General features: G+C 50.6%; 1 protein-coding gene across 1 annotated transcript in view; it reads right to left on the bottom strand.

Annotated features, from left to right (window-relative positions):
- The window catches only part of DLL3 (delta like canonical Notch ligand 3), a 28941-nt gene extending 3484 nt beyond the window's left edge, over positions 1-25457 (bottom strand). Inside the window, exons 1-7 of the mRNA XM_087727934.1 lie at positions 25440-25457; positions 19620-19865; positions 16360-16420; positions 14487-14744; positions 12046-12407; positions 2921-3137; positions 252-900 (exon numbers count right to left, since the gene is read on the bottom strand). Of these exons, the coding sequence (XP_087584060.1) occupies positions 252-900; positions 2921-3137; positions 12046-12407; positions 14487-14744; positions 16360-16420; positions 19620-19865; positions 25440-25457 (1811 nt within the window). The remainder of the gene's footprint in view (positions 1-251; positions 901-2920; positions 3138-12045; positions 12408-14486; positions 14745-16359; positions 16421-19619; positions 19866-25439) is intronic.
- Positions 25458-26513: the final 1056 nt, after the last annotated feature.

Raw genomic sequence — 26513 nt, 5'->3', positions numbered from 1 at the left:
CCATAAAGTTACAAGCCGTCATGGCTGTAACAGACCCCGCCTCCCCCAAAGAAAATCAGGCTCAGCATGCAAACAGGAACCTCTGGGCTTGAAGGGTTTATCTGAATGGTTTAGATTAGGTTCGTGCGATTTGAACACAGCACATGGGTCATTTGCTGATCCCATTCTCCACTGCCGCTCACCTACTCACAGGACTGGCCAGCCAACCCATCCCCCTCCCCAAGTTCCTGGCTGGTGACGGGGCCACTTACTTGTCCGGCTTCTTGCAGATGGACTCGTAACTCTGGTCCAGGAGTTTCCTCTTGCAGTTGAAGCTGTCGCCATCAAACCGGCCGTCCTTGTTGGAGACCTTAAAGCAGCCGCGCGGAAGGAGGCGGCTCTCCCGCTCTCGGAAGTTGTTGACGGCCGCCAGGTCGTTGCAGACGCGGCTTTTCAGCGGGTGGGGCCCGTTCCTCATGTGCCGAAGCAGCGCCAGGATGGCGCAGGCGGCCAACAGCAAGGTCAGCAGCCCCAGAGCGAAGGCGACGGCCAGGGCGGTGGGGAAAGGCCCCTCGGCCACCCAGGGGCTGCTGACGGGCGTGGGCAGCTGGACGCGGAACTCGCAGTTGGAGCCCATGAAGCCGCTGGGGCACTCGCAGACGTGGCCGGAGAAGTGAGTGTAGCAGGTCCCGCTGTTCTGGCAGGGGCTGGAGCTGCAGGCGTCCATGCGAACGCTGCAGTCCTTCCCCCCGTAGCCCAGGGTGCAGGAGCAGGAGTAGGAGTTGGGGCCGTCGATGCAGGTGCCCCCGTTAGCGCAGGGGTTGCACGCGCAGTCGTCGATGTTCAGTTCGCAGCGGGAGCCGGCAAAGCCCGGGCGGCACTTGCAGAAGGCGCTCCGGCCGAGGTCCAGGCAGCGGCCACCTGAGATGGAAAGAAGGGAGATGGTGGCTGCGGTCCATGAACCCCTGCTTTGTCCTCTCGGCCTGGTCACTGGGGGACGGGGGGGTAGAGGCGGTACAGAGTGTGTCACCACCTGGACCATCCACTCAGGACGTCAGGCCTGCAGCTTCCTGTTGAGTCTCGGGCCCGCCACACTTTCTATTATTCTGCTAGGCATTTTCTATGGTGGGAAAATGGGAGTTGGGGATTGTATGGAGTTAGATGCTATGTAGCCATAACAACGTTCTTCTTAGAAACTCAAGGTCATCCTTTGTCTCTGCACCTAGCCTGAACTGGATGGGTGGAAGCTGCCAGCATGGCAGTGGGAGATGGGACCACTTGTGGGTGTGGGGGCAAGGTCATAAACTCTCAACTGGGTGGCAAAAACCGGTTAACATTCAGATTTGGGTTTTCCCAGATGTGCCAATATGGCTCTCTTCATAAATTGGAACTTTGAAGAATCCTTTGCCTTGGACTCTGATTTAACTTTGAGTGCTATTTGGAACCCTGACGTAGGATGCAAAAATGAAGGGATGGAAGGAGAATCTGCCAAGAGATCTTCCACAAGGAAGAAGGGGGTCAACCTGTTCTCCAAAGCCCCTGAAGGCAGGACAAGAAGCAACGGATGGAAACTAACCACGGAGAGGAGCAACCTAGGAGACACTCCCTGACAGTGAGGACAATCAACCAGTGGAACAGCTTGTCTTCAGAAGTCGTGGGAGCTCCGTCACTGGAGGTGTTCAGGAAAGCTGGGCAGCCATTTGTCTGGAATGTAAAGGTGTCCAACCTTGGGAGCTTTAAGACTTGTGGACATCAACTCCTTGAACTCTAGGAAGTCCACTCCAGTCTTAAAGTTCCAAAGTTGGACTGTGGTGGTCTAGGGTTTCCTGCTTGGGCAGGAGGTTGGACTAGAAGATCTCCAAGGTCCCCTCCAACTCTGTGTTTCTCTTATCTACGTGGAGTCCTGAGCACAAGGAGACCACTGCTGGTTCTGGCCTTGGAAGAAGCTGCAGTTAATGGGTTAGACAGGCAGGTCTACAGCACATCCAACAGTCAACAGAACCAAATGTAGGTTAGTCCGCTCTATCGTGTTCCCCATAGCTACCTCTGGTTGCAAAAGTTGGAAACAAACGATCGCTGGAGATGCCCTTGAGGTGGACATCCATAATTTGAAGCAACGAGAAGACAACAAATGTGGGCTGTCTACAGAGGTCCTCCCCGTAGGAGATTGGGCACATTTGTGAAGTCCTCCCTGAAACAGGAACCGTTCCTCCTCGTTCCTAGAGAGATCCATCACCGTGACACACCAAGATCAACCTAGGACCTTCTCCTTCTCAGAAGATCAACCTAGGACCTTCTCCTTCTCAGAAGATCAACCTAGGACCTTCTCCTTCTCAGAAGGTCAACCTAGGACCTTCTCCTTCTCAGAAGATCAACCTAGGACCTTCTCCTTCTCAGAAGGTCACCCTAGGACCTTCTCCTTCTCAGAAGGTCAACCTAAGACATTCTCCTTCTCAGACGATCAACCTAAGACCTTCTCCTTCTCAGAAGATCAACCTAAGACCTTCTCCTTCTCAGAAGATCAACCTAGGACCTTCTCCTTCTCAGAAGGTCACCCTAGGACCTTCTCCTTCTCAGAAGGTCAACCTAGGACCTTCTCCTTCTCAGAAGATCAACCTAAGACCTTCTCCTTCTCAGAAGGTCAACCTAGGACCTTCTCCTTCTCAGAAGGTCACCCTAGGACCTTCTCCTTCTCAGAAGGTCAACCTAAGACCTTCTCCTTCTCAGATGATCAACCTAAGACCTTCTCCTTCTCAGAAGATCAACCTAAGACCTTCTCCTTCTCAGAAGATCAACCTAGGACCTTCTCCTTCTCAGAAGGTCACCCTAGGACCTTCTCCTTCTCAGAAGGTCAACCTAGGACCTTCTCCTTCTCAGAAGATCAACCTAGGACCTTCTCCTTCTCAGAAGATCAACCTAGGACCTTCTCCTTCACACTTACCATTCAAACAAGGGTTGTTGCTGCACCTGTCTATCTTCTTCTCACAGTTGGAGCCGTGGTAGTTCAGGGGGCAGCGACACGTGTAGCCCCCCGAGGGTCTCTCCGTGCAGGTGCCACCATTGAAACATGGCCCGTCGGTACAAGTCATGGCGCTGATTTCGCAGGTCTTGCCGTAGAAGCCTTGCGGGCAGGTGCACTTGTAGTCGTTCTCCAGGTCCTGCAGAGAAGGAGGAGACCATCAACTGTCAGCGCTTCCTGCCCAAAGCTGGAAGAGGGCACGCAAGGGGAGGGGGCCTGCCTCCTAGAGAGATCAAATGAAGCCCCTCAGTCCCAGATCGTGCTGGAGAATATCTAGGGCATGGGTCTCCAACCTTGGCCACTTTAAGCCTGGAGGACATCAACTTCCAGAAATCCCCAGCCAGCGGACTTCAGAGGACTTCCAGATGATGCCCAAGTGAATTGTGGGAGTTGAAGTCCTCCCAGAGGACAAGATGATGCCCAAGTGAATTGTGGGAGTTGAAGTCCTCCCAGAGGACAAGATGATGCCCAAGTGAATTCTGGGAGTTGAAGTCCTCCAGGCTTAAAATGGCCAAGGTTGGAGACCTCTGCCCTAGCGAAGACGGTTCCCTGAAGACAGGAGAAAAAGTAATGGATGGAAGCTTCACTCAAGAGAGACCCAACCTAGAATTTCCTGGCCCTGAGAACGATTAACCAGCGGAACATCCGGCCTCTTGAAATGGTGGGTTCTCCAACACTGGAGGTTTCCGAGAAGAGCCATTTGTCCAGGAATGGAATAGGCCTCCTGCTTGAGCAGGGGGTTGGAGCAGAAGACCTCCAAGGTCCCCTCCAACCGCATGGTTCTATGTTTTGACTCCCACCCCTCTTTAGTTTGATTGCCCCGGAGGCAGCAAAAGCTGAAAAGGAGGACACACGGAGAGCCAACTCACTTCCCCCCATCTCAAGACCAATTGGACAGGCATATGACTATAGCACTGATGGCGTTACCTAGTTGGGTCGTGAAATGTCTGCAAGAAAGCAGCCAAGCTCGGAGGGCACCAAGGACCCTGCAGTCCTCCTCCCTCTCCCTCCCCCCCATCTCCTTCTCCTCCACTCTGTAAATTTTATCCCAGTGTTTCTCAACCTTGGCCACTTGAAGATGTCTGGACTTCAACTCCCAGAATTCCCCAGCAGTGGTTAGGACAGTGTTTCTCAACCTTGTCAACTTGAAGATGTCTGGACTTCAACTCCCAGAATTCCCCAGCCAGCATTCGCTGGCTGGGGAATTCTGGGAGTTGGAGTCCAGACATCTTCAAGTAGCCAAGGTTGAGAAACACTGTTCTAACCCCTTCTAAAACGGATGATGTTACCAAGTTGGGTAATGAAACGTCTGCAAGAAAACCACCAATCTCAGGGAGCACCAAGGACCCCAACAGTCCTCCTCCTCCTCCTCCTCCTCCTCCTCCTCCTCCTCCTCCTCCTCCTCCCCCCACAACTCTCACTCCCTTCCAGCGCTGATGATGTTCCCTAGTTGGGTCATGAAACGTTTTCAGGAAAACAAACAGCACCAATTCAGCTCAACTCAGAAGTACAAATATTCGGGGGGGGGGGGAACGACCTGTCCTCTGTTTAAAGGTCCCTTCTGCTTCCTCCCCCCCCCCAAATTTAGAGCCTGGGGCAGGGAGATGAAAAATGTTCTCCCTACCCAGGGTGGCATCAAAGGAATAGGCTGGCCCCATCATACAATGGGGCCCAGAGATGGGCACAAATCACCTGGCATCACCTCTTTGGCAAACGGCTCTCTTACACCACCCAAAGGGAGAAAAGTGAACATCCCACAGGCTCCTCACGGGGGGAGGGGGGGGCTGCAGTCCACAGCAGTCAGCCAGACAGGTTGGGGTCCCCCCCCTTTCCCAATCCTAAACTTAACCTTAACCCCCAAAGAGGTTAGGAGGGGGGGTTCCCTCCACTTGTGTTTCCATCCGAAATGCATATTTTTTTTCCCCTTTCTTCCACGTTGATCTCTTGGGTGGGGGAGCGAATTGTGGGCTGGGGGAGCAAGGGGAATCTTCCCACCATAGGAGAAGCTGCACCCCAGTTTTTTAAAATCTCCCTCCGTCCCTCCCTCCCCAGCCTTCCTTCCAAGCAGAAGGTTCACTCTATAGCAGAAGGAACTCTAGCTGGGATGCGGCTTAGTTGAGCCGAGGTGGCGCAGTGGTTAGGGTGCGGTACTGCAGGCCACTTCAGCTGACTGCTATCTGCAGTTCAGCGGTTCAAATCTCACCGGCTCAAGGTTGACTCAGCCTTCCATCCTTCCGAGGTGGGTGAAATGAGGACCCAGACTGTGGGGGGCGATATGCTGACTCTGTAAACCGCTTAGAGAGGGCTGAAAGCCCTGTGAAGCGGTATATAAGTCTAATGCTATTGCTATTGCTATTCTCAAGGCTCAAGTAGAACTTTGGAAGCTGTTGAGAAGGACCAAGGATGGTGCAGGGATATTCAGGAGCAAACACACACACACACCCCGGCTTTCTGGGACGCCCCTTTTCCCATGCCCCCCCCCTGGACAAAGAGGGGAGGGTCCTTGTGACATCGGAGCAACGCATCAAAGGGAACCACAGCTGCCATCGACCGTGGGAACAATTCTGGCTTTCCTCCAGGAGTCGTAGGTGCTCCCATCACTGGAGGTTTTCAAGAAGAGATTGGACAATCATCTGTCTGGACTGTGGGGAGGGCAGGAGGCAACTTCCACTCCCAGAATCCCCCCAGCCAGCAGCCTTGGATTGGAGTGGAGGTGTCCAGCTTTGGCATGTAGAGAACTTGTCGACCTGGCTGGGGAATTCTGGGAGTTGAAGTTGGACACCACAACCCCCCCCCCCGCCAGCCTAGTCCCAAAGGGCTTTTTTCCCCCCCTCCCAAGAGGCAACTGGACTCTCTGGTTTTGCTTTGAAGATGTTTTGCTTCTGATCCAAGGAGCTTCTTCGACTCACCGAAGAAGCTTCTTCAAAGAAAAACCAGAAAGTCCAGTTGACTCTGGAGAAATCTAACGAAGTCCCTCTTTATTTCAGTCGTGAGATCGTACTGGGGAATATCTAAGGCAGGGGTCTCCAACCTTGGCCACTTTAAGCCTGGAGGACATCAACTCCCAGAAATCCCCAGCCAGCGGACTTCAGAGGTCTTCAAGATGATGCCCAAGTGAATTGTGGGAGTCGAAGTCCTCCAGGCCTAAAGTGGGCAAGGTTGGAGACCCCCTGCCCAAGAGAAACGGCTGTGTCCCCTGTCCTGCCCCCACCTCCACCCTAAGGCAGTGTTTCTCAACCTTGGCATCTTGAAGATGTCTGGACTTCAACTCCCAGAATTCCCCAGCAGTGGTTAGGACAGTGTTTCTCAACCTTGTCAACTTGAAGATGTCTGGACTTCAACTCCCAGAATTCCCCAGCCAGCATTCGCTGGCTGGGGAATTCTGGGAGTTGAAGTCCAGACATCTTCAAGTTGACAAGGTTGAGAAACACTGCCCTAAGGATCCCTTAAAAAGTAATGGATGGAAGCTTCAATCAAGAGACCCAACCTGGAATTCCCTGACCCTGGGAACGATTAAACCAGCGGAACATCTGGCCTCTTGAAAAATCACCTTTGGTGATCAACCAGGAATGACTGAGAATCTCCACAGACACTGCTGGCTGAGGGCCTCCTCGGGGGTTGGACTAGAAGACCTCCAGGGCCCCTTCTGAGCCTCATTATCCTGCCGTGATATCTTAGAGAAGAGAGCAGCCTGCCTTTTTCTTGGCCCATCTTGTGCAGCCGGCCCTGGACTTACAACGGTTCGCACGGCAACCGTTCAAAGTCACAGCGGCACTGAAAAAGTGACTTATGACCGTTTTTTTCACACTTGCGACCCGTTGCAGAGTCCCTGCCGTCACGTGACCAACGTCCGGGCTGATTCGTATTTATGACGGTCGCCACGTCCTGGGGGGGGGGGTGGTCGCGTGAACCCCTTCCGCGATCTTCTGAAAAGCCCAGTCTATGGGGAAGCCTGATTCGCTTAGCGACCGTGTGACTAACCTGACAGCTGCAGTGATTCGGTTAACCACCGCGCTGGGAAAGGTCATAAAGTGGGGCAAAACTCAATAACTGTCTCACTTAGAAGCAGAAGGTTTGGGGGCTCGATTATGGACATAAGTTGAGGACTATCCGTATAGTATACATATCCTTCCTCCTGGGTCCTGGTCTTGGGTTTGGTTGCCGAAATGGTGGCAATTAATTGTCTACTTGAAATCAGGCCTTTGGCTGCAGGGGATTATTTCAATTTCGCTCCAGCCATCACTACATCAGCCCCCTCTAGGGTCTCCCAACCTCAGGCTGAGTGCAGAGGAGGGGAATCCCCCACATCTGGCCCACTGCACTGCTGTGGAGGGTCCCCGCCAGCTGTTCGTGGCCCCCTCCCTGTCCTTTTGATCTGCAAAGCTCTTTGGGGGGGAGGGTCCCTGAACCTGCACCCCCAGGTCCTCGTCCTGCCTTTCCCCCCCCCAGAGCCTTCCCAGGTGTGCCTGGCCCTCCCACATATGGTATATAATATCCTGCTCAAGCAGGGGGGGGGGGCTGGACTAGATGACCTCTGTGGTCCTTTCCAACTCTGTGATTCTGTTATTTTCTGTTCAAGTGGGACCAGCGAGGGGAGGGGTGGGTGGGCTCCTCCTTTCCGGCGGTTCCTACATTTCATTACGAAACACAGATTTGCTGTATATGTTTTTTGTGATTCCCCCCTCCCCCGCCATACAGGTAGTCCTCAATTTATGGCAGTTCATTTAGGGACTGTTCAAAGTTAAAACGGCCCTGAAAAAAAGTGACTTATGGCGGTTTTTCACTTACGACCGTTGCCGCATCCCCACGGTCATGTGATCAGATTTCAGACGCTCGGCAAATGGCTCATATTTATGACGGTCAGCGTCCCGGCTGCATCCTCTTTTGAAGTCAAAACCCCCGATTCACTTAACGACCGTGGGACTCACTGAACAACGGCAGGGATTCGCTCAAGAAGCCTGGCCAGAAAGGTCGTCAAATGGGGCAAAGTTCCCTTAACGACCATCTTGCTTAGCTACAACATTTGGGGCTCTGGCTTGGTCGTAAGTCCAGGACAAGAAGCTGGCCCAGCTTTAGATGCTACAACTTCCTTCATTCTTTTTCCTTGCTGAAAATGACTGGACCTCCTCTTAAGAAGGACGGCCAAAGGCTCACTGGGGCCCCAACGCAGCCCTGGACAAGTCAAGACCCCCTTCGTTTAGGCAGCCAGGAGCCCCCCAAAAGCTCTGGGCTCACTGGAAGAGCAGCTAAGCCTCCTGTTCCCAGGGCCCCACCCCCACCCCCACAAGGCTGGCCTTTCTCTGTCCTTGGCCCCTTCCCCAGAAGACCCCCAAGGCTCAGGTCCCATTCGGTCAGGCCTTCAAGTCTAAAAAGTCCACAAATCTTCAAGTTGCCAAGTTTGGAGACCACTGGATTAAATGCTTGGTTTAGTGTCATGGGGTCTTCTATCTGTCTGTCTGTCTATCATCTATCTATCTATCTATCTATCTATCTATCTATCTATCTATCTATCATCTATCTATCATCTATCTATTTATCTATCCATATATCTATTTATTTTTCTATCTATCCATCCATCCATCCATCCATATATCTATCTATTTATTTTCTATCTATCTATCTATTTATCTATCTATCTATCATCTATCTATCATCTATCTATCTATCTATCTATCATCTGTCTGTCTGTCTATCTATCCATCCATATATCTATTTATTTATCTATCTACTTATTTATCTATCTACCTATCTATCTACCTACCTACCTATCATCTATCTATCTATCTATCTATCATCTATCTATCTATCTATCTATCCATCCATCCATCCATCCATATATCTTATCTATTTATTTTTCTATCTATCTATCATCTATCTATCTACCTATCTATCATCTACCTATCTATCATCTATCTATCTGTCTGTCTGTCTATCTATCTATCTATCTATCTATCATTATCTATCTATCATCTATCTATCTATCATCTATCTATTTATCTATCCATATATCTATTTATTTTTCTATCTATCCATCCATCCATCCATCCATATATCTATCTATTTATTTTCTATCTATCTATCTATTTATCTATCTATTTATCTATCTATCTATTATCTATCTATCTATCTATCTATCTATCATCTGTCTGTCTGTCTATCTATCCATCCATATATCTATTTATTTATCTATCTACTTATTTATCTATCTACCTATCTATCTACCTACCTACCTATCATCTATCTATCTATCTATCTATCTATCTATCTATCTATCTATCTATCTATCTATCTATCCATCCATCCATCCATCCATCCATCCATCCATCCATCCATATATCTTATCTATTTATTTTTCTATCTATCTATCATCTATCTATCTACCTATCTATCATCTACCTATCTATCATCTATCTATCTGTCTGTCTGTCTGTCTATCTATCTATCTATCTATCTATCTATCTATCTATCTAATCTATCTATCTATCTATCTATCTATCTATCTATCTATCTATCTATCTATCTATCTATCTATCTATTTATCTATCCATATATCTATTTATTTTTCTATCTATCCATCCATCCATCCATCCATATATCTATCTATTTATTTTCTATCTATCTATCTATTTATCTATCTATTTATCTATCTATCTATCATCTATCTATCCATCTATCCACCTACCTACCTATCTACCTACCTACCTACCTGAGAGGGCTCCAAGAATCAACCCAATCCCACCTGGCCTGCACACAACACCCCCACCAGCCTTTGGCCATTTTAGTTTCCCAAAGGGAGACCTATGGAGGTTCTCAGCCATTCATATCCTGGTTGTCCCAAAAGGGCTCCCCCCCCCCCCCGCAAAAAAAAGGCAACTCAACTTCCTTGCTTCTTTCCTCCTCTTTTGAAAAATGTTTTGCTTCTCATCCAAGAAGCTGCTTCTGCCCTCCCTGACTGGTGGGGAATGGAAGGATCGATCTGGCTTGTGGTCAGCTGGTGGTCAGCACTGGTGGGCCGGTCTTGATGCCCCTCTTCCACACATCTAGCCAGTTAAGAGGAAGGCCGCGAGGATGAGGAGGAGGGGCTGGAAGGAAGCCCTGCGGGGCAGGGAGGGGGAGACCGCAGGGGGCAGGAACACTGGGTGGGTGACTTTGGGTCAGTCGTCCTCTCTCAGCCCAGCCCACCTCACAGGGTTGTTGTTGAGGGGGGGAAAACAGGAGGGGGATTAGGTGTGCTTGCTGACTTGAGTTATTTACAAATAATGAAGGAGGGATAACAATTATTCAAATAAGTAAATAAACCACAGGACTTTGCTAGCTGTCCTTGATTAGCTGCATATTACCACCCTCAGTCACTGGAGCAAAAACGGGAGGGAGAAAGAAAGAAAAAGAAAGAAAGAAAGAAAGAAAGAAAGAAAGAAAGAAAGAAAGAAAGAGGAAGGGAGGGAGGGAGGGAATGAGCCTGAATGCAGGTGGAAACACTTCACAGAAGTCTGAGAACGGCTGGAAACAGAACAGGACCACCAGCCCCTCCCCAAACCTCCCTCCTTTAACCCAAGTTTGTATTTGGGCCCCTACACCACACAACATCCCCTCCTTCTGCAACAACATTTTGTTTTTCACAGCTGCATTACTTAGTGGTCCCCCATCCCTTCATTCCGCCCCCCCCTCCTCCCCCTTAAGAGGTCAACCAATGGAGAAGAGTCGGGGCCATTCGGGCAAGGGAAGAGACAGGGCAGTGTCACCCTAGCGAGTTGCTCCCGGTGTTGTGTGGTCCCAACCCCCACAGCAGTGAATGCGAATTCTTTCTCCGTTCCTCCTGCCAGGGTGTGGAACTAGGCTGCCCGAGTGCCCTGGGAGGGCCAGGGCAGATAAGTCCGGGTGCTGAGCAGAGCAGCTCTGGAAAACAGCTGGGGACCTACCTGACGTGTGTATTGGGCATAAGAAACCCCCTCCCCAGAAAGTGACACCCCACCAATCTTCCCTGCCTCTCTGGTTGCAGGCCAAGCAGCCTTGCTGCCCCCCCAAATGTGTTCCTTCTCTCCTCCTCCTCCTCCTCCTCTTTGTCCCCCCAACCCTTCTGAAAATCTGAGGGTCCCAAGATGTGCTTTGGATGTGACAGGAAGCGCTCGGTGCTTCTGGCCCTCCAACTTATAGTTCTCAAGTTTCGAGTGAGGAATTCGGGGAGGCGAAGCACCCCCAAAACCTTGCAGACCTCCGTGACTTCTTCCTCCTGGATCCCGAGGAGGGAATCCATTCCCTGGGGCTGCCCTCTCCAATCCTGGGGGTGGGGGGGGCAGCTTTGGGGGCAGAGATTGGTGTGGGACCTTAAACACCCCCCCCATTTTTCTGGCACCCCCTTCAAAATGTTGAGAACGAGACACCAAGAGGGGGGTTCAGCTCCCCATCGCTGCCTCGAAGCCGAGAATTGCTTCGTAACTTTAGCAGCTTGAAGAAGGGTGGACTTCAACTCCCAGAATCCCCCAGCCAGGCACCCCTGAATTCCGTCAATCGATGGATGAACTCAATGTACAATTCACCCATTCGAAGAGGCGACGTTAGGCGGCTACGGCAGAAATCCACCGCTGGGCTTTTTGAGTCTGGGGGCTTTATCTAAGGCCAAAATGGGGCTACAGTATGTCTAAGGGCTCAATTGAGTCTGGGGGCTATGTATAAGGGGTCAGCTAGGATGGAGGCCGTGTCTAAGACGTCAGTTGGGGCTGGGGGACTTGTTCAAGGCCTGAAATGGGGCTGGGGGACTTGTCTAAGGCCTGGGGGCCATGCCTAAGGCAGAGTCTCCAAACTTGGCAAACTTTTAAGACTTCTGGACTTCCACTCCCAGAATCCCTCGGTCAATGTTGGCTGAGGAATTCTGGGAGTTGAAGTCCACAAGCCTTTGCCAAGGCTGGAGACCCCTGCTCCAGAGGCCCCTCTCATGGGCCCAACCCTCTACCCCTCTGCTTCGAAGGCTGAGGACTTGCCCTGGGAGGGGGGGAGGAGGGTCAGAGGGCAGGATCGGAGGGGGTGGGGGGGCGGGGGGCAATACTGACGCTGCAGCTGCCTCCGTTCCTGCAGGGGCCGCTGTCGCATTCGTTGACTTCCACCTGGCAGTTGTTCCCCACAAAGCCCGCCGGGCAGGTGCAGGTGTAACTCCCTTGGCCCGTGTTGGTGCAGGTGGCCCCGTTCTGGCAGGGGTGGTGGTTGGTGCAGTAGTTGAGGTCCTGGTTGCAGAAGAGGCCCCCCCAGCCCTCCTGGCAATTGCACTGCCAGGGCTGCAGGCAGGAGCCGTGGAGGCAGCCAGGGTAGCGCACGCACTCGTCGCAGGAGGCGCCCTGCCAGCCGATCCGGCATTTGCACTCGCCGGGCTTCTCGCAGTAGCCGTGGCTGCGGCTGCACTCCGCCAGGCAGATGGCTGCAAGGGAGGAAGCGAGGAGGTGAGCAGGGAGGGGGGCAGAGAGAGAGAGAGAGAGAGAGAGTTGCTTTTCCTGCTGGCAACAAACTTGGGCATACGTCGACTGTCACAATTTCGCATGCGTCTATAACTAATTTTAGTGGTTTCCGTTTTTGCAAAAGCTAACATTTCTAAGTTCCCCTATTTTAGAGAGAAAGGAGAAAAGAAGGAACTTCTTAAGTAAGTCAGAAGTGAGCTGTGATTTCTTTCTGACATTTAAGCATTTTAAAAGTGATAATATTTAGCCTGTTGGAATCACCTAACCTGATTTAATTATTGGGGGGGGGGGTTTCACCTGTATACCCCTTTCTGCGTCATTCCCCCGTTTGAAACGGCATCACTGCACCCCTTCCCTGATTTGAATTGTGAGCCGCCCTGAGTCCCCTTCGGGGGGGGGGGGGAAAGGGCGGCATATAAATATAATAAAATCAAATCAAATCAATCAAATCACTACCTGGCTCCAACCGTACCTGTTGGCCACGCCCCCAAAGCATGGGACCCTCCCTCTGGTGGCCTGACTGGGCTGGACCACTCACTCACACTCTCTCTCTCTCTCTCTCTCTCTCACTCACACACACACACACACACACACGTCCTCTTGGGAGCACAAGTGGAGGTCGGGGGGGGGAGAAAAGGGGGAGCACATGAAACCCACCCACCCACCAGCTTCCTCCCTCAGCCGAGGGGCTTCCCAGGGACAAAGGGAGCAGGCAAAATACTCACCTGACCCTCTCTAATCCCCCCCTTTCCCCCATGCAGCCCCTCCCGGGGAACTTAACCAGCCCCTCCGTATGTCAAGGCTCCAAGGGGAGGCTTTGTCCCAGGGGTGAAATCTATTCCCCCCCTTTTTTTTGCTGGTTCTGTGGGCGTGGCTTGGTGGAGGGGGGGTCATGTGACAGGGTGGGCCTGATCGACTTTTTTTCACTTTCAGCTTTTTAAAAAGCTTTTTAAAGCATTTTTAAAATGTTTTAAAAAGCAGGGGAAAAAGCTTCCAAGGATCGCGCGGCTCACAGCTACTACCGGTTTGCAGAATCATCCCTACCAGTTTGGCTGAACTGGGCCAAACTGGGTGGATTTCACCCCTGCTTTGTCCCTCAATAAAGCCGCCGGGGTGGTGGAGGAGGGGGCATCCTTTTTTTTATATATATAATTTTATTTTATTTTGTTACATACAGGAGGGGGCATCCTTGTAGCCGAGATCTATTCCCACGGGAGAGGGGCTAGCCAAAATGGCCCTGAGCAGATCTTTCCCTCCACATCTGGCGTCCCCTTCCCTGGGGTGAAGACTTGGGGGGATCCCTTTGCCCTTCCATCCTCCTCCCAGTTTTCCCGCGTGTCCTGTGGACACGTCGGGGATCAGGGACCAGGGATTCTGGAGAGCCGAGAAGCAACAGGTGGAACCTCATCAAGGTGAGATCCAATTTAGAACTAAGGAGAAACTTCCTGAGGACAATACACCAGTGGAACTACCTGCCTCCAGAAGTTGTGGGCGCTCCATCACTGGAGGATATTCAAGAAGAGAGAGGACAACCATTTGTGTGGAATACTTTAGGGTCGGACTAGAAGACCTCCAAGGTCTCTTCCAATTATATAAGTCTCTATTGCAGGGGTCTCCAACCTTGGCCCACTTTAAGACTGGTGGACTTCAACTCCCAGACTTCCTCAGCCAGCTTTGAGGAGGGGGTCAGCTAGGCTGGAGGCCATGTCTAAGGTGTCAATTGGGGCTGGGGGAGTTGTTCAAGGCCTCAAATTGGGGCTGGGGGACTTGTCTAAAAGCTCACCTAGGCCTGGGCAGGGGTCTCCAAACTTGGCAAATCCTTAAGACTTATGGACTTCAACTCCCAGAATTCCCCAGCCAGTGTGGGCTGAGGAATTCTGGGAGTTGAAGTCCACAAGTCTTAAAAGTTTGCCAAGTTCAGAGACAAAGACTCTAATGAGTCTGGGGGGGCTTTGTTTCAGGGTCCAAAGTGGGGGGGACAAGCCAGGAAGCCCCTGGGGGGTGGGGAGGTGGGGGGGGGCTGCCCCTCCCCGGCTACTCACGTTCCGAGCAATAATCTCCCTGCCATCCGGCAAGGCAGATGCGACGGCCCAGCTCATCGCAGGTGTAATGGCCGAAGGTGTCGTCCCGCGGCCGGCAGTAATCGGAGCAGCTCTCCCCGTAGTAGTGCTCGTCGCAGGTGACGTGGTAGGAGTAGCGCAGCTCGCTCTGGTCGCCCAGCTGCACATCTTGGGACCACTCCTCGCCCACCGCCAGACGGCGTCGAGTCGCCAACCGGCTGATCAGCCTCTGGGGGTCCTCTGGATGGAGGAGAGAGGACGGAGGGTCATCAGCAGACCCTTCGAAAGGAAAGGAAGGCTGGGAGACCCAAGGTGGCGCAGTGGTTAAATGCAGCACTGCAGGCTACTTCAACTGACTGCAGTTCAGCAGTTCGGCTGTTCAAATCCCACCAGGCTCAAGGTTGACTCAGCCTTCCATCCTTCCGAGGTGGGTAAAATGAGGACCCGGATTGTTGTTGGGGCCGATATGCTGACTCTGTAAACCGCTTAGAGAGAATTCTGGGAATTATAGCCCACACATCTTAAAGTTGCAAAGATTGGAAAACACTGATGCAGGCTATTAAAGCTGGAGAATTGCTATGACTTTGGCTAGGGGACTCTGCGAATCGAAACCCACACATTCTTAAAAAGTTGCATTGATATAGGGATAATCAAATGGGGATGGCAACTCCTTTCTCTCGGTGGTATTTGGGGGGAAAAAATAAACCATTTAATTGGCAAGCATGATGCCCAGCCCAACCTGTTGAATTGTGCCTTGCAATAATGCCCAACCGACAAGTCTTGCAGTTAATATATTTGATTTAAAATGAGAGTTAGAGCCCGCTCCCTCCTAGCACTGATGATGTTCCCTAGTTGGGTAATGAAACGTCCGCATGGAAACCACCACGCGCAGACAGCACCAAGGGCCCCACAATCTATTAGTCTTTAATATATATACTCAATATTTTTACTGTTGCCTTTTTGTTACATTTTGTTCTATTTGTGCTGATAAATAAATAAAGGGAGACTAGTATAGATCTATTTCAAGCTATTTAGCTCTCATCAGCTAGCCATACCCTTACAGCTAGCCCAGGTTCGAATCCCAGTAAGGGTATGGCTAGCTGATGAGAGCTAAATAGCTTGAAATAGATCTATACTAGTCTCCCTTTATTTATTTATCAGCACAAATACAACACAAATGTAACAAAGGCAACAGTAAAAATATTGGGTTTCTGTCTGGATGGTCTCTTGTGACGAGCCGATGGACAGAGAATGGAAGCAGTGGGCTTCCTCCCATATTTGGGCATACCAGGGGTTCTGACACTAAATACATACCTATTTCCCTGGCTCAGCTGATAAAGGAGGAGAACCATGTGACTTAGTGGTTAACACATCTGCCTAAGATGTAATACAGCCCAGGTTCGAATCCCAGTAAGGGTATGGCTAGCTGATGAGAGCTAAATAGCTTGAAATAGATCTATACTAGTCTCCCTTTATTTATTTATCAGCCATACCCTTCCTGGGATTTGAACCTGGGCTGTATTACATACTAGGCAGGGATCTTAGCCATTAGGCCACAGGCTCTTATCCGTTATCAGCGAAGCCAGGGTGAAAGGTATCTATTAGATTTTTTACATATATATATATATATATATATATATATATATATATATATATATATATATATATATATATATATATATATATATATATATATATATATATATATATATATAGGAAACTTTCATTTCAAAACTTGTTAGGAACAGAAATGTGTTTTTATGCCTGCTGTTTAGTTCCAACAATATTTACAGTTTGATCACAAACTGGGTGTGAAGGAGTCACAAAGGGGAAGGGGGGGGCGGGGGCAGCTTACCTGTGGATGGCTCTTCGACGGATTCAGCCCTCCAGGATTCAATAATGAGGGAAAAAGTTCCCTGGGGAGGAAAAAAGGAAGGGAAAAAAAGAGAGAGAAATGTTACAAAATCCTGAAAGGAGGAAAGAGATAAGTAATAACAATTCAGATGGGTTGACAAGGACTCTACTACAATCATTGTCCTGACTCCTGTTAGAGGCTCTTCTGACATGAGCCCAAAATGCTGCCTTTTAACAGAATCAGAGAGTTGGAAGGGACCTGGGAGGTCTTCTAGACCAACCCCCTGCTCAGGTAGGAGTGCCTCTACCATCTCTTCTTAAAAACCTGCAGTTCTGGAGCACTTACAACTTCTGGAAGGAAGCCATTCCACGGATTGTTCTCACAATTAAATAAATTTCTCCTCAATTCCATGTTGCTTCTCTCCTTGGCTAGTTTCCATCCGTTGCTTCTCGTCCAGGTGCTTTGAAAAATAAATTCATCCCCTCTTCTTCCTCAAACATTGGAAGAATCCTAGCATGTTTTCCCTAATCCTTCTCTTCATTTTTCTTCTTTGCTCTTTCAGTTGGACTGTGTTTTTAACCAGTGTTTTTTTTTCTTGCCACAGTCATTAAGTGAATCGCTACAGCTATTAAGTTAGGAACCCGGTCGTTAAGTGAACCCAGCTTCTCTATTTACGTCAGAAGGTTGCAAAAGGGGATCACGGGACCCCGGGACACAGCAACCGTTATAAGCATGAGACAGTTGTCAAATCGTCTGAATTTTGACCACAGGGATGCCGCAACGGTCGTAAATGTGGGGGGAAACGGTCATAAGTGACTTTTGGTGTGTGTGCTGTCATAACTCTGAATGCTCACTAAAATGAGGCATATTTTAAGTTGAGAGCTACCTGTATTATTGTAAGCCAACTTTGTCAAGGTGGACAAACTCTAGATCAGTGTTTCTCAACCTTGGCAACTTGAAGATGTCTGGATTTCAACTCCCAGAATTCCCCAGCCAGCGAATGCTGGCTGGGGAATTCTGGGAGTTGAAGTCCAGACATCTTCAAGTTGCCAAGGTTGAGAAACACTGCTCTAGATTGAGGACCTAACAGGGTGAATTGTCTGTCCAGTGTGGAGTGCAAAACATCAGCAACAAACCAGAGAAAGGAAATGTTGGTTCCAGAGACTCTAAGCCATCATTGGCTGAAACATGGTTTGCTCAGAGCAAACGTCTGGGTGTATGAAACACGGCAGCCATTGACTAATGCAGAGGCGTCCATCCTTGGCAACGTTAAGACTTGTGGGCTTCAACTCCAAGAAGTCCCCAGCCAGCATGCGCCAAAAGGGGACCCCCCCCCTGAACTAAACTCAGTTGCTCCCTACGCAAAACTCTCTGGAGACCGGTAACTTCCCTGCTTGCCCCACTAGGGGGCAGCACCTCACCATCTTCTCGGAAAGGTAAAGGGAGTTATTCTCAAGATGGGGAACCCCTAAAATACATCCCTGGCAAGAGTTAATAAAGTTTTTTTTCCCCTCCTTATTAAGATTTGCCACTGGAGACAGGGCAAATCACCCTGTGCCGCGATACGCAAGTACCAAGCCAAGTTGCCAGGAGCCTGGAAGGAGGGTGAAGTTTCCACGCCTAATTGGGAACTCAAGGATCGGCGTAAATCCACCCTTAGACAAGTGAAAATTGTTGCATTGTGAAGACGCCACTCTGCACAAAGGAATCAGCAGCTTCCAAGTGTGAGCAGAAACAGTAGCAGTAGCAGCAGTAGCAGTTAGACTTATATACCGCTTCATAGGGCTTTCAGCCCTCTCTAAGCGGTTTACAGAGTCAGCATATCGCCCCCAACAACAATCCGGGTCCTCATTTCACCCACCTCGGAAGGATGGAAGGCTGAGTCGACCCTGAGCCGGTGAGATTTGAACAGCCGAACTGCAGAACTGCAGTCAGCTGAAGTAGCCTGCTGTGCTGCATTTAACCACTGCACCACCTCGGCTCTCTCACACACACACACACACACACACACACACTCCTCCCCCCCCCGCCCAATCTGCCTTTCTTCCCAGGGACGGAAAGACGGGGTTGAAAAAGGAAGCAGAAGTTTTTGCAAAACAACTTAAGGTGGGAAACATCTGTAACTTCCTCCTCCTATTTTTTACACACACACACCCCGGCAATAACAACTCTGCGAAGTGGTTGGGCTGAAGAGGGAGGGAGCGACTGGCCCAAAGTCACCTAGCTGGCTTTCACGGCTAAGGCAGGACTAGAACTCACCGTCTCCTGCTGACTGGCATAAAAAACACCCAACTTTCATCTCTTAAGGCAGGACTAGAACTCCCAGTCTGGTCAAGAGAGTTTAGCCCATACCAACTGACACCCCCCCCAAAAAAAATCATGCTGTAAGACAGGGCAAGGCCATGATGACCCCCCCAACCTTTGAAGAAAATTAAAGAGATCCGTTGACTTCTCCAAACAGTGGCAAAACCCACCTCTCCCCCCTTCCCTTCTTCCAACTTTTGCGTCGCGCATAGGGTTCCACCACAAAACCGCAGAGTACAAAATCGCGTGCATTTGACGTCATCACAGCGCGACGAAAACATCGCGCTGTGATCGAAATATGTAAAAATAAAGCGAAAACCTTACCCTAACCCCCCCCCAAACCTAACCCTAAACCTAACCCTAACCCTTAACCTAACCCTAAATCTAACCCTAAACCTAACCGTTAATGTAACGCTAAACCTAACGCTAACCCTTAACCTAACGCTAAACGTAATGCTAACGCTCTAAACCTAACCCTAACCCTTAACCTAACCCTAACCCTTAACCTAACCCTAACCCTTACCTCTATGTGAATCGGCTTGCTTTAATTTTATTTCAATTTTTAATTTTTTTCATTGCGCTGTGATGACATCACATGTGCGCTTTCGTCGAGCGCTGTTTTCTCCTCCGCGGTTTTGAGAGGTCACGGCGCATAGAACTACGATCCCCACATTCCAAGCCACGAAAGCACCCCAAACCGAAGGACAATAACCTCCCCCCCCCATGAGAAGTGATGGGAACCCCAAAGAAGCAAGGAAAAGAGGAGCAGGAAATGGCCCGTGGGAGGAACATGGTTGCAAATCCAGACTCTTTGGCTACGTGACAAGCGGCAAATAAATTTCCTAATAATAATAATAAATTAATTAATCACACACCGAGTTTCTATGTTTGCTGCAGGAGAAGACAATGGAAGACAAGGGAGGGGGGGCGAAGGGGATGCGGAAGGGGTATCTCACCGGCCACTTGAAGTGGAAGGGGACGCGGATGAGTCCAGTGGCAGCCACAGCATGACGATCTGCGGGGACGACATTGCTCAGGGCTGCCCCAAAGGTGCAGGGGGGCTCTGGGGAGACCACAGCCTGGGCGTGTTTGAGGCAGACCCGGAAGAAGAGGTGGCAGGGCTGAGCTCCCCGGCAGAATTTCTGGGGGTTGCTGGTGGTGAAGGCATGCACCTGGAGTTCGAAGACTCCCGCTGGCTCGGCCTGTTTGGGGGGGAAAAAAAGGGAATTGAGCATGTCAGCTATGCCTGGGAATCCTTCCTCCATCGGTCATCTTTCGCCCCGTCCCTGGGTCACCCCAAGAGAGGATTCACCCCCTTTGGTTAGATGCTAAACCTTAAACCTTCTTTACAGACGCCAAGCCAGGATTCCCAGCTCACACCACAAACCATAAATCCAGGTTCAAAGACTTGTTGGATACCAAATGGTTGGAAAATAAATGTAATTAGATAGATCAGTGTTTCTCAACCTTAGCCCACCTGAAGATGCGTGGACTTCAACTCCCAGAATCCCCCAGCCAGCAGAGCTGGCTAGGGAATTCTGGGAGTTGAAGTCCACGCATCTTCAGGTGGGCTAAGGTTGAGAAGCACTGAGATAGATAGATAGATAGATAGATAGATAGATAGATAGATAGATAGATAGATAGATAGATAGATAGATGATAGATAGATAGATAGATAGATATAAATAGATGATGGATAGATAGATAGATAGATAGATAGATAGATAGATAGATAGAAGATAGATAGATAGATAGATAGATAGATAGATAGATAGATAGATTAATAGATAGATAGATAGATAGATAGATTAATAGATAGATAGATAGATGATAGATAGATAGATGATAGATGGATAGATGGATAGATAGATGATAGATGATAGATGATAGATAGATAGATAGATAGATAGATAGATAGAAGATAGATAGATTGATGATAGATAGATAGATAGATAGATAGATAGATTAATAGATAGATAGATAGATAGATAGATAGATAGATAGATGATAGATAGATAGATGATAGATGGATAGATGGATAGATAGATGATAGATGATAGATAGATAGATAGATAGATAGATAGAAGATAGATAGATTGATGATAGATAGATAGATAGATAGATAGATAGATAGATAGATAGATAGATAGATAGATAGATAGATAGCAATAGCAGTTAGACTTATATACCGCTTCATAGGGCTTTCAGCCCTCTCTAAGCGGTTTACAGAGTCAGCATATTGCCCCCACAGTCTGGGTCCTCATTTCACCCAGATAGATAGATAGATAGATAGATAGATAGATAGATAGATAGATAGATAGATAGATAGATTAATAGATAGATAGATAGATAGATAGATAGATAGATAGATAGATAGATGATAGATAGATAGATGATAGATGGATAGATAGATAGATAGATAGATAGAAGATAGATAGATTGATGATAGATAGATAGATAGATAGATAGATAGATAGATAGATGATAGATAGATAGATAGAGATAGAGATAGATAGACAGACAGACAGATTCCTGCAGTTTCCCACCCCCAAACGGCTGCCTTAAATTCTGCAGAAAATGAAATTTTCTAAATCGAACATTTTAGCCAAAAGCAAAGAAGGTTCTAGCAACAGTGTCCCTGGGCTGAGTTGGGTGGCTATAGAAATACAAATCGAATAAATAAGTAGATAAAAATAAATAAAATAACCAGAATTAACCCAATCCCACAATCAGCCTTCCTGGATTCTCGTGTCTGATTGTTAAGAGGCCAAACCCCACAAAAGATTTTTTAGGTTTTGAGAACATAAAGTATGGACCTTGAGGGCTGGAAGGGACCTTAGAGGTCCTCTAGTCCAACCCTCTGACCAAGGCAGGAGTTTTTTATACCATCCTGGTCAAGCGGCTGTCTAATCCTTTAATAAATCGGTTCATCTTTTTGATAAATTTCTCCACAAGTCTTTCTGTTTGGTATAGTATAATCTTTCTTGTCATTGTACTTAAACGCAACGAAATTGGTTTGATTGACAGGTTGCAGAATTTGCAGGAGGAAAGGAAGGAGGCTGGCTGTCTGCAAGGGCTGTGGGGGGGGTGGAATGAGGGCCACAATTAGGTAATGGTGGAATCTGGGGAGGGGCCTCACCCCCCCCCAGCCCCTGTTTCCCTACATTGCTCGCTTTAACTTTGAGCTGGGTGATGCCCGCTGAAGGAAACCCGAGCTTAAAACTGCGAAAATTCCTCCAGACTTTGATAAAAAGGCTTGAATTTTAGCTTATTAAAGGGGAGAAGGGGCGGGGGGGGGGTTAGTAGTCTTGGGGGGGGGCACCTGCGGCAACAACGTTAAAAAAAAATCACACACACACAGCTGTAAATGCCAGGATGCCAGCGGAGGCAGCCTCTCAGCGCAGGAAAGGAGGGCTCATCATCTTGAGAGAATCGCAAAAGGGGTTGGGAGTAGGGGAGGGCGGCCCTGCAAGGTAGGCCAGCTCAGGATAGCCACCCTGCGGGGGGGGGGGGGGAGGATTGCAGGCATGGAACTTTATCCCTGCAGGATGCTTGAAATCCCTTTCACCGCTTCCTTCTATCACCAGACTTCGCAGTCCTTCCTTCAAGTCCCTTCCGTAACTGACTTCTCCCTCCCTCCCTCCCTCCCTCCTTCTTTACTCCTCTTTCCTTTCCTTCCTTCTTCCTTTCCCTTTTCCTTCCTTCCCTCCCTCTCCTTCTTCCTCCCTCTTTCTCTCCCCCTTTCTTTTTCCTCTTTCACACCTTCTCCAAGAAGATCCGCTCTAAACTCCTGACGGCGCCTGCAGAGCCGCAGCCCCGGAGTAGGGGGTTCCTCCTGGCACCCAAGCGCCCCCACCCCTTAACAAGCAGCAGTCCGAAAGGTGCCCCCTCCCTCCCGCGGCTTCTTCAGCGCCCCTTCTCCCGCCCCGCAAGAAACTCCCGTGGGAGGGGGGCAGGCGCGGGGACTCCTGCTTAAACCCCGCGGAGAGTTGGCTGCGCGGCTCGCCCGGATTCCGGGCTCAGGACCCCGAGGGCGAACCTGGGCTCCGCTCGCTGCCCTTGCTCCGGAGCGCGGCATCCAGAGAGGGAGCGCAGGGGCTCCGAGGGCGAAAGCGGCGGAGGGACCGAGAGGCTCCGGGGGGCGCAGCCGGCTGGGAACGATGGGAGCGGTCGTTTCTCCATGCCATCCGGGCTGCGCCGCTCCTGGAGGCGCGCCTCGGGCTTTAGCGACCGCCGGGCGGAGTTGCCTCCTGGGCGCATCCCGAGCGAGGATCGCGGGCCGCGCAGCGCACTTACCGGCGGGGCGGCGAGCAGCAGGAGCAGCAGGAGGGGGGCGGCGGCAGCGGCGGCGACGAGGCTGGGGGCCATGGAACTGCCTGCGGGGGGCAGAGCGATCCTAAGAGGCGCGGCGGAGGCGGAGAGGCGGCGCGGAGCAGGAGAAGCGCCGAGAGACGGGCAGGAGTGGCGGAGGGAGACCCCGGCGCGCCTTTTATCGGCCGGACGCCCCCGCCCCCCCGCGCCCCCTCCCCTCCCTGGCCACGCCCAGGCCCCGCCCCCCGGCTGCTCCCCTGCTTGGCGTCGGGGGAGCCTCCCCTTCGGCCCCGGGGAGGGGGCGGCGGGCTCCTCTGCCTCTCTGCTCCGGGGGCCGATGCCCCGCCGTCCCCGCAGCCCCTCTGCCACCCCTGGCAGGCAGCGACCCAACCGGTGCGGCTTTGCAAGGACAGGGCTGCAGAAGCGGCACCTGCCGAATTCCTGCCCGCCAGGCAGCCCTTGCGTGGCTTGGGAAGAGCCGCCGCTGCCCCCGAAACGCCCCGCTTCCTCTTCCTCCTTTGAGCCCCGTCCCGTTGCAAAGGGGGGGTGCAGAAGAGGGAAAGGCGCCCCCGAAGTGAAGCGGGTTTTGGGGTGGGTGGGAGAGGGGGAGGGAGGCTGGAAAGTTGGAAGGTCTGCTCTGTGACCTCCGGCCACAACTCCAGGGCACCCCTGGTTCCTGCAAAGGGGGGGGGTCTGTTTCATGCCATGTCTAACCCCCCCCCCCCCGCTCCCCTCATCCTCCCCTCCCCATCTTGGCTTCCAGCCTGGCCTGTTGCAAAGGCTCGGGAGCGTGGCTGCTAAGGTCCTGTGCGGTACAGACCCCCCCCCTCTTTCTGCTTTAACAAGCCCGGGTTCAGCAGAGCCCCCACCCCACCCCCCCGGTGTGTTGCACTCGCAGCCTCTTGGTGCCTTGTGTGCAAATCGCTTGTGCGACTCAGCGGGCGCGAGTCCCAGAACCGGAGCGAATTCGCTATTGAGGCCGGGGAAGTGGGGTCCCTTCCGGGCAAAGGCCCCTTCTTGCAACCCGCAGCGACTTCACAAAGACCCCCCCCCCACTCTAAGCACTAAAAGAGCCGATGGGGGGGGGGTCGGCTGGGAGGGGCTGTTTTGCTCGCTTGAAAGGGCTGGGGAGGGGCGGCATCAGCTGTATGCTAATAGCAACACCTGCCCCCCTCCGGAGTCTTTCTCCCCCCCCTTGGGGGGGGCCATGGACGTTGAAATGGGGGGGGGCTGATGCAGTCAGCTGTGTTCAAAGCCATGCGGTTCTTCTCCCCCAAACTCACTTGGTTAACCGGGTAACAAATTTGTAAAATGAGATTTGTGATGGGCTGATAGGTGGGACTTTAATCCCCTCCTCTCTTTCTGGCCCCAAAGGATGCTAAGCCTGTACAGTATCACTCCTGGTGTGTGTGTGTGTGTGATATTTAAATTAATCAAGGAAGCTAGCAGGGCCAACGGGGGTCCCTCCTATTAATTAATGGCACGCTATGAATCTCAATTAAGAGCCTCGTTGGAATCCTATTGAAGATTGCAGCAGAGGCTCAAAATCAGTTCCAGATCCTTACATACCGGGATGATTATTGTTATCCCGTTAGGATTAAATTGTCATCCTCGCCTTTTCCTGTGAAAACAAACAAGTAGAAACCGAAAATAAAATAGGAAAGGTGTACATTTATTTTGCTAATGTCCATCCTTCCTATGAGAGCAACATTTTAAAGTAGGAGAATAGGAAGAACTACAAATGCCCTCAAGGGGAGGAGGGGGAGGGGGGAGGAAGAGGAAGAGGGGGAGGAGGAGAGGAGGAAGACTACCGTGGCACTCTGAGCTTGGTGGTTTTCTTGCAGACGTTTCATGACCCAACTAGGTAACACCATCAGTGCTAGAAGAGAGGGGGGTTGTGGGGAAGAGGAAGGGAGGAGGAGAATGATGAAGGGGAGGAGGAGGAAGAAGAGGGTTCTGAGGTCTTTGATGCTCTCTGAGCTTGGTGGTTTTCTTGCAGACGTTTCATGACCCAACTAGGCAACATCATCAGTGCTGGAAGGGAGACAAACCACGACAGCAATCTCACTCATTCTTAGCATTGATGCCGTAACCTAGTTGGGTCAGTGGAGAAACAGGTTGAGGAGATTTAAATTCTACCTTAAAAGGGGGGAGAAAGAACTAATCACCTACATGGATGCTTCGTTTGCAGCCACTGTGAGGTCAGGCTTCAAGACTTTTCCCAGAGGAAAAACACCTTCCCAGTTTGACCAGCAGCCTGGAAATCCTCCCCACTGTTTCCTTCCTTCAAACAGAAAGGGGGTTTTGCCCCCTCAGTGCAGAGTTGAGGGGCTTTGAATCGGCTACCGTTTGCCGTATGGACAATAGCCGATGACCTTACCGATCGATTAACTCGCTGCGACCGGATGGGTGGAAAAATCGCACGAAATGCCCCAAAGAAAACGTGGATATCCCAAGTGGCTCACCATCTCCAACCACTCCATTTCTCGATAACCGATGCCCAACAAGCCGCCCTAAATCGGGACCAATGGCGTGCTGTAATCCGTGACGTCCTGCCCCTGGCCTTCACAAGGCAACGGTCACTGCCTCATGGACGTTGACATTTACGAAGATTAAATCCAAAGTCCAAAGGCTACCGATAGCAAAATCAGGTTTCCACACCAGCCCATAGGGCAGAAAAGAAACCAAGGAAGGATTTTCTTTCTATCTAGCTCAGTGTTTCCCAACCTTGGTGACTTTAAGTCCTGTGGACTTCAACTCCCAGAATTCCCCAGCCAGTTATGCTGGCTGGGGGATTCTGGGAGTTGAAGTCCACAGGACTTAAAGTCACCAAGGTTGGGAAACACTGATCTAGCTGTCTGTCATCTCTTCTATCTATCATCTACTTTCCGTATCTTTTCTCTTTCTTCATCTCTCTCTCTCTTTCTCATCAATTGTATTTGCTGCCCATATCGCAGTTCAAGGCAACTCTGAGCAGCTAATTCCCCCCCCCCCACCATTTTCTTATTGAATCAGGGAATCTTCTGGGGCTGAAAGGGACCTTGGAGGTCTTCTAGACCAACCCCCCTATCCAAGGCAGGAGATATTATACCATCCCAGACCACTCTCACAAATACAGGACTGGGGATCTCCATTTCATCTCTTTTTTTGAGGGGAGGGGGCGGGTTAGAACCCTTGAGCTTGGAACAGAACCAATCCACAAGTTTCCGGGCCTTGCTCTGAGTCCCGGTCGTCTTGAGGACCAGAAACTTTAAAAAGGAAGGAAAATCATCCCCAAAGGGATTTCCAGGTCTCTTTTTGGCCGGCAGCTTCCCTGGAAGGAACTCAGCCATTCTCCAAAGGTCAGGGATCCCTCCCCTTCCCTCCCTTCCTCCCCAGAAGGCCTTAATCATTTTCCCAGGACAGACTTTCTGTCCCCCCCCCTCTCCAAATGCATTTGCCAGGCGGAGGTGTCAGAAGCAACAGGAAAGGTGTCAGGAGAGGGGGGAGGGAAGGGAGGGGGGGACTCAAATTCCTGCCATGTGCCTGCAGAGTGTGAA

This window comes from Thamnophis sirtalis, unplaced genomic scaffold (genome assembly GCF_051295495.1).
Source record: "Thamnophis sirtalis isolate CommonGarterSnake01/CBP01778 unplaced genomic scaffold, rThaSir2_p1.2 scaffold_13, whole genome shotgun sequence".
NCBI classification, from domain to species: domain Eukaryota; kingdom Metazoa; phylum Chordata; class Lepidosauria; order Squamata; family Natricidae; genus Thamnophis; species Thamnophis sirtalis.
The sequence above is the reverse complement of the archived record's forward strand: the minus strand, read 5'-3'. Positions and strand labels throughout refer to the sequence as shown.